This window comes from Phoenix dactylifera, chromosome 1 (assembly GCF_009389715.1).
Source record: "Phoenix dactylifera cultivar Barhee BC4 chromosome 1, palm_55x_up_171113_PBpolish2nd_filt_p, whole genome shotgun sequence".
Lineage (NCBI taxonomy): Eukaryota > Viridiplantae > Streptophyta > Magnoliopsida > Arecales > Arecaceae > Phoenix > Phoenix dactylifera.
The window spans coordinates 27,309,875-27,324,418 of NC_052392.1; the positions used below are offsets into that span (position 1 = coordinate 27,309,875).

At 40.0% G+C, this 14,544-nt stretch overlaps 1 protein-coding gene across 1 annotated transcript; it reads left to right on the plus strand.

Annotated features, from left to right (window-relative positions):
• The first annotated feature begins 10,600 nt into the window (after window positions 1-10,600).
• On the plus strand, window positions 10,601-12,130 carry LOC103697877 (protein RETICULATA-RELATED 3, chloroplastic-like). The gene has a single exon (XM_008779818.4). The coding sequence runs from the start codon at window positions 10,686-10,688 to the stop codon at window positions 11,793-11,795; it is 1,110 nt and encodes a 369-aa protein (XP_008778040.2). The 5' UTR covers window positions 10,601-10,685; the 3' UTR covers window positions 11,796-12,130.
• Window positions 12,131-14,544: the final 2,414 nt, after the last annotated feature.

Sequence of the window (14,544 nt, forward strand, 5' to 3'; positions counted from 1 at the left end):
AAAGGCTGGTAAAAGGACTAGCATAAATCATCAAAATAAGAGTTGAAAAGCTGTAAAAATCCATCCAAGTGGCGGTTTCAACTTTTAATAGATCATAGCAAAACAATAATCAGTGAAGCAGTCTAAATATATGCAAACCATTGGTAGGACTAACAAATGTGTCAGAATAAAAATGCATAATATTAAGGAGCTCCTCAAGTACAACATTATTTTTGTCTATTTTAGCAACAGTAAATTCGACACAGTGCCGGTATCATGATTTACCCAACCAAGTGATGTGTCCAAGTATCATAATAAAAGCAGCTACTCAGATATATCAAAGTTTCTTTCGTCTATTTTAGCAAAAAAAAAAAAAAATCCCTCCTCTCTTTCTCTGTCTCCCGTCTCCACCCAAAACAAAACCACTGTCCCCACTCCCCACTCTCCCACTGTTCCGAGCTCTCTCGCTGCCCCACCACCTCTCTCTCTCTCTCTCTTTCTCTCTCCGGGCTTGGGCAAAATCTACCGGGATCGAGCTTGAAGAGGAGGAGGAGGAGGAGAAAACTCTTACCGGTGACTGTGAGTCGGTGACCGGAGCCGCGGAGGTTGCCGTCCGGGGGAGAAGGACGCGAAGAGCCGCCGGCCGGTCGTTGAAGAGGCGACGACACCGAGAGGAGGCGGCTATCAGGCTCTCAGCGAGGGAAAAGGGGGGGCGGGGGCGGCGGCTCTCAGCGAGGGAGGGGGGCCGGCGGCGGCGGCTCTCAGCGAGGGAGGGGAGGCAGCGGCGGCTCTTAGCGAGGGAGGGGGGGGTGCGGCGGCGGCTCTCAGCGAGGGGGTGCGGCGGCGGCTCTCAGCGAGGGAGGGCGGCGACGGCTCTCAGCGAGGGAGGGCGGCGACGGCTCTCAGCGAGGGAGGGGGGGCGAGGGAGTGGGGGGGGGGGGGCGGCGGCGGCTCTCAGCGAGGGAGGGGAAGGGAAGGGAAGGGAAGGGAAGGACCCAAAGGTTAGGGTTTTTGTTAAGTCGGTTTGCAAGCCAAATTGTATATCTAAGGCTGATTTGGGCTAAATCGGTTTGCAAGCCAAATTTCATATCAAATTATTTTTTATTTATAAGGCTGATTGGACGGGACTTGCAAGGCAAAAATATTTTTGAACTATAAAGCATGGTAAAAAAATTCTATAAAGCAGGAAACTTGCAATAGGGGTGCAAATGGGTCATGGCCGACACCATGAGATTTTAAAATGAGAAGAAGAAATTTGAGTTTTATAGAGAGCGATTGGAATTTGGATTATCGAAGAAATTTGGGCGGAACGGCGGGCACACTTAGTTTCATTTTGGATATTCCTCCTTTTATCTTTTCTTTTAATTTAGGTTTACTCAAAAATAATATTTTTAATATTTTTGGAATTAAAAATTAAATTTGGTGACAGAAATTTTTGTCAATAATCTGTTACTGCCAAAAATAATCTTTTAAAAATTTATAAATACTAGGGTTACTATATTTGTGACGGCTGCATTTGTCACTGTCTGGTTGCAATTTTGGTTATCATATTGCTGACAGATACCCCGTCACTATGATGGTCACTAAGGTTTGGCGCCCATCCTACCCGCGCATTCTGTGACCGGTCTGTCACTAAACGGTCACTAAGTTTACACCACGATGACCAAATTTCTGTCGGTCACTAATCCGTCACAAATAGTAACTGATAACGGTCCGTCACTAATTTTCCGTCACTATACGCGTGTTTTCTGGTAGTGATAATAATTAAAAATCTAATTTCATCATCCATTAAACAAAACCAATATTGGTTCAGCGCGTCTAAATCCAACATCAATACCAGACCCATCACTCTCAACATTCAAAAAATCATTAGCTACAAATTTATAGGCAATACTAAAATTTTTCGACTAAATCATCAAGCTTGCTAGTGCAAACTCTAAGATGGGACTAACCTTCATCCCTATTGATCCTATTTGCTTGGAGAGAGAGAAAATAGAGGTATATGAGCGACGCGGCTCAATAAGTAAACCTTCATTACCTTACCAAATCAAACATAAGTTTTTTCATGTCGGTGCATCATCTATGAAAAATAAAAGATATTACAAAATAAATATTTCATAATACAATATATTAAAAATAGGTCACAAAGCAAATCATGCATGAACAAATTATTCATCTTTCATAAACATAGTGCTAAGTTTATATTGTAAATAAATTCGTAAATCTTTCTTTATGTCATATAATCCTATCATAGATCAAAAAATTGTTCACAGATATTCATGCTATGGTCACTATAATATGTGACAGAGCCATCTTCCTAATCGACAAGATATTATAGTTTATATTCGTTACCAACTTTAACCTATTGACAGAGGGCCGTTTTTGTTGGATGCTAGCTTCAGGATGTTGACTGACTTCTATTTCTAGAGGCGGTCATAGCAATTTGAGAGCCTTTAAAAAATTTATATCTTTTTTCTTAAAAGATATACATAAATAGATAAAAAATACTAAATGACATGATTGGATTCATATTTTATAACAAAGCTATTTTTATCAAAGCATTGACGAATATATTTTTCATAATAAAGCATGATTTTCAAAATATATATGATGATCCATAACTTTAAGAAAAAAATGATATTTCCACAAATAGATTTTATGCATGGAAGATATGATCATAAGGAGCGCAAGATCTACTTACAAGTTTAAAAACTAGTAAGGAATATAATATTTACTTACCTCTTTCATCTAAGACCATCAAACTTCACTAGGCAATTTAGTTAACCTATAAAAATATTAAAGGTAGAATTAATTCCTATTTAACGATTTTAATCAAATTAAAATAATAAAAAAGAGGGACGAGCGTTCGACGATTTTAGGTGGGTCACGCCCGAGCGATTTAATCAATAAATCATAGAGCATAGATTCGATCAGGCCAAGGTCGTTTAACATAGTTCATTATCAGTGGGTTCCATGGAACTTAACAAGGCCGGGTGATCGGTCTAGTAGGCAACCCGGGTACCAGGACAGTTTACAGACTAATTTCAAGGGTCAACTCAGGTTCGTAGATCAGGTCAACATGACCCGATTCTAGGTTCCTTGGACATTTAGAGAGAGAAAGTGGAGAGAGGAGAGAGAAATTAGAAAGAGAAGAGTGGAGAGGAACAAGCAGAAGAGAGAGAAAATAAGAGAGAGAAAGAGAGAGATAGTTCTCTCTCTCCTCATCTTCTTGATGTAGTGGTCGTGGTCCGGCAAGGGCGCAGCAAGCGCCGATGAGGGACAATGGAGAGCAGCCGGCGGCAGCCCACCGGTCGATCGAGTTCGGTGGAAGAAGACCAAAATAGGGGTGGTCTATTTCGGAAAGGACTCCGGCGATTGTTGGCTCAAATCAATGGGAACAAGAGCCCAAATCAATAGGGAATGAAAAGGAAGCTAAGGGAAGAAGGATAAGAGCTTTACCTTAGTTCTGATGGCATCTCCGGCTTCGATCTCTGGCGGGCATAAGAACGACAATTGTGGACTCGATGAGAGAAAAGAGGAGGAAATAGGAGCGGTGGCACTCGACGAAGGGGGGGACTCATCTCGACCGAACTTGCCAGAGGGAGAGGAGAAAGACTCCTCAACAGATATGCGGGGCGAACGCAATTCGCCCTTGCCTTGGGTCGAGTTTGGGCCGATCAAGTGGACTGGGCCCAGACGGGCTTGCACATTCTTCCCCCCTTAAAAGTGTTTTATCCTCAAAACTAGCTTACTTAAGGCTCAGGCTTTGAAAGAACTCTACCATCACACTTCCACTATGCACTCTGATCAAAACTAACTCTTTTATACCCGTCCTATGCCTATCCCTATGAATTATAAAGCTAAGCTTTTCTACCCACAATCAAACCAACTACTCTTATACCATATTTGTCATGCCTCAGATCCAGAACATGACATGGCTGTGCTACCGAGGGGTACAACCTATGAGAACATGAAGCCAACATTACTTTTAGCTTTTAAATCTATCACAATAAAATATAATAATTAAAAATCTAATTTCATCATCCATTAAACAAAACCAATATTAGTTCAAAGCGTCTAAATCCAACATCAATACCAAACCCATCACCCTCAACATTCTAAAAATTATTAGCTACAAATTTATAGTCAATACTAAAATTCTTCTACAAAATCGCCAACCTTGCTAGTGCGAACTCCAAGCCGGGACCAACCTTCATCCCTATTGATCCTATTTGCCTAAAGAGAGAAAAAATAGAGGTATATGAGCGACATAGCTCAGTAAGTAAACATTTTATTACCTTACCGAATCAAATATAAGTTTTTCTATGTCAATGCATCATTTAAGAAAAATAATAAATATTATAAAATAGTATTTCATAATATAGTATATTAAAAATAGGTCATAGAGCAAAGCATGCATGAACAAATCATTCATCTTTCATAAGTATAGTGCCAAATTTATATTACAAATAAATTTGTAAATCATTCTTTATGACATATAATCCTATCATAGATCAAAAAATTGCTTACAGATATTCGTGTTATCGTCACTATAATCCATGACAGGGCCATCTTCATAATCGATAATATATTATAGTTTATATTCGTTACTAGCTTTAACCCATTGACAGAGGGTTGTTTTCGTTGGATGCTAGCTCCAAAGTGTTGACTGATCCCTATTTCTAGAGGTGGTCATAGCAATCTGAGAGCGTTTAGAAAACTTATATCTTTTTCTTAAAATATACACATAAATAGATGACAAATATTAAATGACATGATCAGATTCATATTTCATAATAAAGCTATTTTAATCAAAACATTCATGAATCTATTTTTCATAATAAAGCACTATTCTCATAACACATATACTAATCCATAACTTTAAGAAAAGCATGATATTTTCACAAGCAGATTTTATGCACAGATGATATGATCATTAGGAGCATTCGATGATTCCAGGCGGGTCAGGTTCAAGCGATTTGATCAATAAATCATAGGGCATGGACTCGATCAGAGCGAAGGTTGTTTAACCTAGTTCATCATCAGTGGGTTTCATGGACACTTGACAAGGTCGGATGATCGGTCCAGTATGCGACCCAGGCATCAGGATAGTTTAGAGACTAATTTCAAGGGTCAACTCAGGTTTGTAGATCAGGTTGACTGACCCGACTCTGGGTTTCGGGACATCTGGAGAGAGAAAGTAGAGAGAGAAGATGGTGAGAGGAGAGAGAAAGTAGAGAGAGAAAGTGGTGAGAGGAGAGTAAAGAGGAACAAGGAGAAGAGAGAGAAAATAAGAGAGAGAGAGAGAGAAAGAAAGGGATGGTTCTGTCTCTTCTTCTCTTTTTCTTCTTTTCTTCTTTTTTCTTCTTTTATTCTTGGCAAAATAGAGGATGAAGATAGAGGGTGGACCGATGGCTGTTGTGGTTATGGTCCGACGGTTGTCGTGGTTGTGGTCCGGCAAGGGCGTAGCAGGCGCCGACGAGGTGCAGTGGAGAGCAGCCAGCGATGGTCGGCCGACCGGCCGAGTTTGGTGGAAGAAGACCGAAACAACGATTTTCTGTTTCGGAAAGGACACTGGCGATTGCTGGCTCCAATCAATTAGAACGAGAGCCCAAATCGCAAGGGAATGAAGAGGAAGCTAAGGGAAGAAGGATCAGAGCTTTACCTCAATTCTGATGGTGTCTCTGGCGGGCATAAGAACGAAAACTATGGACTCGAGGAGAGAAAAGAGGAGTGGTGGCACTCGACGAAGGGGGAGGTTCTCTCTGATGGAGGAGCTCTTGCGACCCTAGGACTCCTCATTCTGACCGAACTTGCAGGAGAGAGAGGGGGAAGACTCCTATGACCGATATGTGGGGCGAAACTTGAGCCGAGCTTGGGCTGGTCAAGTGGATCGGGCCGAGGCGGGCCTTCACACCAAGAACCTTGAATCATCTGTAATGTTTTCCTTTTAGCCTTGGAGCACTGGGACCTTGAGACAAAGATCTTTACATCCCTGTTGACCTTGTCCTTGAAACCTTTTTAGCTTCACTTATTGTCGGATCTAATGTCCTCTAGAATCTCTCAGCTAAGTATCTAGAGGTCACATTGTAGTTTAAGAAATGCCTTCCCTAACTTTTGAAGGTTTTTATCTGAAAAGTTTCCTCCCTCTGTATGGGAGATGCACGTATCCTTGACCTACAGCCCTTCTTGCAAACTGATGTAACAATCCACCTACCATTATTCTGGTAGGTAAAACCAAAACCCTTTTCAAAAGGATAGGCCCTGAGGACTTTTTTAAGCATTTTAGGTGAGCTGAACTTCATCCAAACTTTAGTCTTTATAGGACTATTCAAATCAGCATTTTCATTGAACTCTGGGGTATCTTGGCTTGCCAGAATTTTCCGCATCAGAGTCATTCTTACTATTAAGGCTTCTAAGCTTAACGTTACTATTATTGGACTCTAGCTCCTTGCTCTAAAACCCATGGTCACCAAGAATGTCCACCTCAATGTTAAGTCTAGAATTTAGTCCATTTCCACATTCTGCTCAAAAAATCATCATCATGATCGTTTTCAGATTCCCTCATCATTGAGGGCAATAGAAGAGTCACTGACACTACCACTAGAGGCGTCATCGTCAATTCCTTGATCAGCAGGTGCCTTCCCCTCGTTTGAACTTCAATTAGAAAGTCTCTTCCTTTTACTTTCCCTTTTTTAGTTTGACAGGTTTCTTCCCTTTACTTTCCCTAGTCATCCTAGCTTCATGGGTATTGCCGAGTGCCCTGATCAGCACACATTTGAAACATCACATTCACAAACCCTAGCTTTGATGTCTAACAACCGAAGTCAACTTGCCAAACCTGATTGCAGGGTCTTCTTGTGATGTCCGATTGCCAATCTTAAGATCTGCTTGCGATGCACTCTGAGCCTTGCTCCTCTCCTCAACAATGATATCAACAGTCTCATAAAAATAATTAACTTCCTTTTGAGTAGGCTCTCCTCATAGACTGCCTTCTTGTTGATCCAGGATAATTACTAGACTAGATGTGGACAAGCCAAACTTTTAGAGGTCCTAACTTGATTATGGCCCTATTTGGGGGAGCTGTTAATAGTAGAGTTTTTGGAAATAGAGCAGTCTGAAGCAGAGCGTTTATAAAAAGCTGACCATAAAGGACATTACCAGTATTATATAACAGAGCATAATAAAATATAATATGTATTAATACATAAATATATGATACAGTATAATATTAATGTATTGTAATATAATATTATTATAATATAGTACTATAACATTATGTATTAAAGAATAATAATTTAATATAATATTAAATTATTTAACATAACATATCAATGTATTATGATATAATGTAATATAATATTATATTTATAGTATAATATAATAATAAATATATAAAATATTATAATTATTAGTGTAAATTAATTTTTCATCCTTCTAATGACCATTTATCTCTCTAACAAATTTTCTAGCTAGGTGATAAAATTAGTTAAATAATTACTAATATTTTTATTTATTTATTTATTTATTTATTTATTTAGATCAGATTATTTGCCACTCACTCATTATTTTTTTTATTTTATTTATTTATTTATTTATTATTTTATTTTATTGAAATATAGAGGGGTTGCCGGCCATGGGTGGTGGTTGGCATGGTGGCTGCCACTGTGGGCAGCCATGAGCTCCCAAAACAAAAAAAAAAGAAGAGGAAGAAGAAACAGAGGCGGCGACGTTGAGAGGAAGAAGAAGATAGAGAGGGAGAGGGAGAGGATGGGTGAGAGAGGAAAAGGCGGGATGAGAATTTTGGGGAAAAAAAGTGTGATTTAAATGAGAGTATTTTGGTCCAAAAAAGGGCTTTCCGACAAAGCTGAAAGCAGTATTTTTGGAAAGCTCCAAATTGTAGCTTCTCCCCAAAAGCTGTTTTCAGCTTCCCGCAAAAGCTAAAACAGCTTTTCAAAAATTTTACTAAACACCATTTTTTATCTAAAAGTACTTTTAGAGGGCTTGAAAATGCTTTTTGGCCTATATCGAATTTGATTGGGGTGCTCTCTTTTATTTTATTTTATTTTAAATTGGTTAACTTTCAAGCTTTACAAAATGGAACCCCCTATTAGGATGTGGCCCACCAAGCGATGAGGGCCTAATTTTCTTTTTAGGAAAGAATTAGACAAGGTATACCTCTCAATCTAGGAAAAATTAGACGAAAACCCTAAAAGCAAAGTCGATATAGAAGTCAAGTTCTATCTTTTATAGAATTATAGCTTTTCATAATTACTTTCACTAGTCATATTTTTGGAGAAATACATCTCTTCTTTTAACTAGAAAAGGAATCTGACCTGAATTGTAAAGGAGCAGACCTAACTAGTATAAATTGAGACTATGTAAGTCACTTTATTATTCATCAATTTAAAAAAGAGGACCTAGACTCTATTTTCATCAATTTTTTATTTTTCTTAATTTTTTAAGAGAACCGAGTTACACAGATTGAAAGAATTACTTCCTTCTCAATGATCGTATCACTTGTGAATATGGTTGAGATGATTGGAGTGCTGACACTTCATCTTTGATAATCTCACTAACCTATACACCATGTTCCACATTTATAACCGCTGCTATTATGCCTCTGATAACCTGTAGCAGCTCCAAGATATCTTTATCACTTTGTAAAGGCTTTAAGCCAACCTTAAAACAATGGTTGCCAAAGGATTAGGTAGTAGAATATGGTGGAATATTGTAACCTAGCTTCTTGATCATATTCTCCATTTCAATGGGAGTCATTTCATCAAGATCATAGTTGTTGTAGTGCTTGACAAGACCACTGTAGTGAATGTGAGGAAGAAACTTTATCTCACCACCATGGTATACCTCTACGGTAAATAAATCCATTTCATCATTCTATGACAATACAAACCTACAGCACAAAAGGTCTTATAAAATGCCTTCCAAAACCTCACAAATATTTTACAAAGTGACTGCATCATAGATAATTCATGACTAACGTATAAAGAGGGCTACAACATCATTCTCTGTAAGCAAATAAATACATAAGGAAGTATATCATAAACAAATGCAAGCTTTGGATAAAGAAAAACTCTACTAAAAAAAGCTAGGCTTCTTACATTTGTTAACTAAACATAGGTTGCATAAATTAGGCAACCAAATGTACTTTTGATAACTATCACCAATCGCAGTTGGCCAAGCTAATTAAAGTAAGTATAAGCTCTTAATGAGCCACCCACCCACCCATTTTGTATCCACTAGGACATATGACTAACAACATCTAACATAAAAGTATCCACCGAATGGCAGAGAGGAAGATTTACCATTTTTGAAACAAATATACTGCAAAAAGGGAAGCAACCCAACACATTTTCTAATTAAGGCCTATGTTTGGAAGTAACACTAGAATTGCATTTTAGAATAAAAGAAAAAATAAGGGAAGGGCTTATCTTTAGGGGCTCGTTTGGTTTGCGGGAAAAGAAGGGGGAAAGTGTGGTCAACGAGAAAGTAATGAGATGCCTCTTGTTTGATTGGAGTTTTCAAAGGAGAGAGACGGAAAAGTTGTATTCCCATGGGAATATAATTCCCACATATCATGGGAACGTCTTTCCCATGAAAAATATGGAAAATTTACTTTCCCATGAGGCGGGAATGACTCTATTTTTACTTTTTTTCAAAAAAGCCCTTCAACATTAAAGAAGTATTAAATAGGTATTAAAGACCTAATTTTTATTAAGAGCATAATAGGAATTATACATAACTTTTCTAGGAAAATGGATGGCCAACCAAACATAAGCACTTTGAAAATTTGTCACTTTCCCATGGTCAACCAAACATGCCAAAAGTACTTTCCTAGGCATCCTCTTTCTAGAAATTTGTTTCCGAGGAATCATATTTCTAGGAGAAAAAATGCTTCCCGCGAACCAAACGAGTCCTAAAAGTTCGAATTCAAAATTCTTGGATTTTATGGGGTTAGGATAGCTGAAGGATGGACTAGGTCACTGAGGTCAACCAATCGAGTAGAAGAGATGACCCAAGAGTTAGAAATTTCTTAATAATATTGAAGGTATTGTGTCATTTTAGATAGTGAGTTAATAGCATTCGGTGTTAGGTGAGACTCTAGATTACATTGCATCGCCTAATAAATTTTAATAAAATTTAATTGAAAATGTTTAAACGAGACAGATTGGAAATGAAACGCATCCTAAGCGGTTGTTTCATAATTTTTCTTTTTATGAATTAACGTAGATTAAAAAAAATATATTAAGGTAGAGTGAAAAAAAAAGCTATATTCCACCTTGGACTATTGAACGTTCCCGGGGTAGACGTCTAAATGCCCTTAAGTTACTATTTAATTACTATTAGAGCGGCAGGAAGTTTAAGGGTCTGAAGGGCCCTTTTGCCAAATAAGTCGTCCCAACTACGGCCGGCTTGTTTGTCCGCAATTCCCTGGCAAACAGCAAGCAATATAATAATCCACGGGATAAGGGACACGTATCCACCGTTTCTCAGGCCTCATAGGCTCATACCAAATACATAACAATGGCACGCGCCATGTGTATAGTTGAGTTTATAGCTGTAGGCCATTGCTATAAAAAAACCTTATATAAGTACCAAAATATTTCGTAAAACCTAAGATCCTCTCTCTCTCTCTCTGTCTCTGTCTGTCTCTCTCTCTCTCACTCTCGCCGGCGAAGCCCGCCGCCATGGCCGCCCAGCTCCGCCTCTCGCCGCTTCCCAAATCCGACGCCTCCCACCTCGCCGAATTCCGCCGCCTCCCCGCTGGACTCCCCAAGCCCGCCTCCATTCCCCTCCGTCCCTCCGCCACCAGCGCCGCCTCCCTCTCCCTCTCCCTCTCCCTGCTCTCCCCCCGATCCTCCAACCCTAACCTCTCCCAAAGCCTCACCTCCCCGGATCTCCCCGTCGTCGGCGGCTCCGGCGACATACCACCCGCGGGCTCTGGCGGCGGCGGCGGCGGAGGATGGGGCTCCGACGGTGCCCCTGGCGATCACCACCATGGGGAGGACCCCTCCTCCGATCGCGGCGCTGGCGGCCCCCTCGGGCTTTTCCTCGAGGGGTGGCGATCTAGGGTTTCCGCCGATCCCCAGTTCCCCTTCAAGGTCCTCATGGAGGAGCTCGTCGGCGTCACTGCCTGCGTCCTTGGCGACATGGCCTCCCGCCCCAACTTCGGCCTCAACGAGCTCGACTTCGTCTTCTCCACCATGGTCGTCGGATCCATCGTCAACTTCGTCCTCATGTACCTCCTCGCCCCCACCGCCGCCACTGCCGCCACCGCCAGCTCCATTTTCCCCAGCCACATGTTCGAGCCCGGCGCCTACTCGCTCCTCTCTCGCCTCGGCACCATCGTCTACAAAGGCGCCACCTTTGCCGCCGTCGGGTTCGCGGCGGGATTGGCGGGGACGGCGATCTCGAATGGATTGATCTCACTAAGGAAGAAGATGGACCCGGAGTTCCACTCGCCGAACAAGCCGCCGCCGCCGGTGCTGAACGCGTTGACGTGGGCGCTGCATATGGGAATAAGCAGCAATCTCAGGTACCAGTCGCTGAATGGGTTGGAGTTTGTGATGGAGAAGGCGCTGCCGCCGGCTGGGTTCAAGGCGTCGGTGGTAGTGCTGAGGAGCTTGAACAATGTTCTTGGTGGGATGTCGTTCGTCGTTCTCGCGCGGCTGACGGGGTCGCAGAAGGTGGAGGGAGAGGAGGAGAAGAGTGAGTTGAAGGAGAGGTTGGTGGATGATGGGGTGGCGGCAGATGGTGGAGATGTGGTGGTGCAGAGGAGTGAGTCACAACCTAAGTAAGTAATTTCGAACTCCTCTTCTTAGTTTTGTGGAAAAAATGTTGAAAATTCAGGGAAAGATTGATTTTTAGCCAGGAGTAATAGGGTTATGTAAACTGGTTTTCTTATTGAAGGAATGGTTGAAGTTAGGTGTGTCAGGCTTTGACTGGTTTCATGAATAATGAGTTCGGGAGATTCCACTTTCCAGTTTCCACCTTAGTTTCGTCTTTATAGAGTTTTGAACGAAAGGAATTTGGTCCTTTTTAATTATATTGATGGAGACGCATTTATGTTTAATTTTGATATATCTGCAGTTTAGATTTTTATTTTATATGAGATATTACTTGGTTTAGGCAATCATGAATAATTTTAGAGCTTCATTTGATGAATTGAGATATGTTCTGATTGGTTATGTTCATCAATTATATCAACTATCAACTATGCAGTTTCTATCATTAGTTCTTTCTGAGCTTTTGATCTTACCGGCTCTTCTAGGTAGTATGTCTGAGCTTGACTGAAGAATCACAAGAAAGATAGTGAACTATCGTTTACCTTCCTATATCTAATCCCTACTTCTTCAGATTCCATGTATCATGTAAAACATATTTCCCAGTGCTTTGACACTACATCAAACATTTTTTCCTTTAGAGTTTTTATGTCTATAGTTCATTTCCCACTTAGCAAATGAAACTCTTGCATCCCTTCCAATGTTATGTGGAATTAAGGCATATATCTGCGGAGCATAGGATGCTGATAAGAGAACACAGAATATGACACTACATCAAACATGTTCTCCTTTAGAGTTTTTATGACTATATTTCGTTTTCCACTTAGCAAATGAAACTCTTGCATCCCTTCCAATGTTATGTAGAATTAAGGCATATATCTGTGGAGCATAGGATGCTGATAAGAGAACAAAGTATTTTTTTTTATTAGATCTGCCAGCGGCCTTTAGAGGATATTGTGCACTATGGTGCTAATGTTCTGGAAGATATGACAACTGGGTCCCACCAGTGCATGTAGGTATTTTGTAGACCAGTCTAGGGTTTGTGTACATGAAACTTGCTTTGATTAGTATTTTGAAACATTACTAGCATTCAGCATAAAAGAAAAAAGTAATGTCTTAATCTGCAATTGAACCTACAAAATCAAAACCTTATTGTCTCATTGTTGATATAAAGTTGTTAAGGAACAAGTTTGCTAGAGCTGCATTCCTCTGTCAGTGCTCTTTGGAAGCCCAAAGGAGCCCTAGTTATGGCAATTTTTTCCTCGTAGCAATGAAAATTGTCGACCATGTTTCAAGATTGTTAATTAGACCACTGACCTTATCACATTCACCATCCACTGGATTTTGCCTCAAGGTTAACCGTTTCTTCTTAGCAAGCAATCAGAGCAATAAAGTTAAATATTACGCTTGCTTTATGTAAGTGATAAAGGAACTCTGAAGTTCATTACAATTTTATGGAGTTTTTACTGTTTTAGAAACTAGCAAATTTAGCTTCTTGTGATTGGGTTCCTGGAAACTACGCTAACAGCCAATGAGTCTATTTTTCCTGCCCTTCTCGCCCTTGTCAATTGACAAACAAGCCATACAAAAATGCCATTTTGTATCAATTCTTTTCTTTTCATAGAGTCAGTTTTTTGGTGTACAAGTTTTATGATATAAAATGCCAGCTTGTTTCCTTGCTTCTTAGCTTGCCTCCATCCAATATGAATATTTGATAACTCAAGAACCAGCTTCCACACAACAAATGACAAAATTGTCTAATACTTTTTGTTGCACATCTAACATCTTTAGCTATTTCCCTATTTTTCACTTTGCAAGTAACTTCTAGAGGACCATCTTTAGTATGCCAAGCTCCCACATGTTGCTCTGCAAAGTTTGCTCTAATTTTAAAGACTGTCATGCATGCCTTTTGCAACATTATGGTGGTGGCGTCTAAGAATCACATATAGCGTGAAACATTGGAATGATCTAATTGCTATCACTTGTATCACTTAATGATATTTGTCTGCTTCTTGTCTTATTGTCCTTTCCACCTCATCACCATTCTAATCGCTCCTTATGAAAGCTTATTCTAATAATGAACCAGAGCTCTATCTGTACTATTGTAGCATTACATACTTGGGTGTTCTCTACAAATATGTCAGTTTGCATAGGATTTCAACCATTCTTGTTTCCTTTGTTGAACTTTTTTATGGTTGACTCTGATCCATTAAAAGAAAATGGTTGGCAAACCAAGATTTCATGGGGGATCATTAGGCAAACTTCAAGTTTGATAATTTGAACCACCAACAGGAACATATGAGACAGTCCTTTCAGATTCCAAAAGATCAATTTATATAATACGCATTCAGATCGTCCCTTGAGAGCTAAATGCAAATCACATATTGCAGTCTCATCTTTCAAGCCTAATTTTGCCATTTTGACTGGTTAGAAAACAATGTTGTCTTCACTGCAAAACATCATGGAGCTCATGAAGATTTTGTATCACTGTCTTGACTATTTCTTAAGTTCACTCTCCTGAAGTATGCAAGGGAAAGTGTACATTAGTGACCTGAAATGAAGATGGATTCTTTGCAATGCCTTTGAATTGGTAGGATTTGGTTAGTCGGGCTATTGATGATGTAACTTGATAATTGTGATGGTCTCGCATTTTTTCTCGATTTTAATACTGTATTACATCGATTGCTTTTGGTGGCATCTTCCTTTGATGTCTTTGATGAGTCACCTTCACGTAGGCATCTCGTTCTTGCGCATATTAAGCATT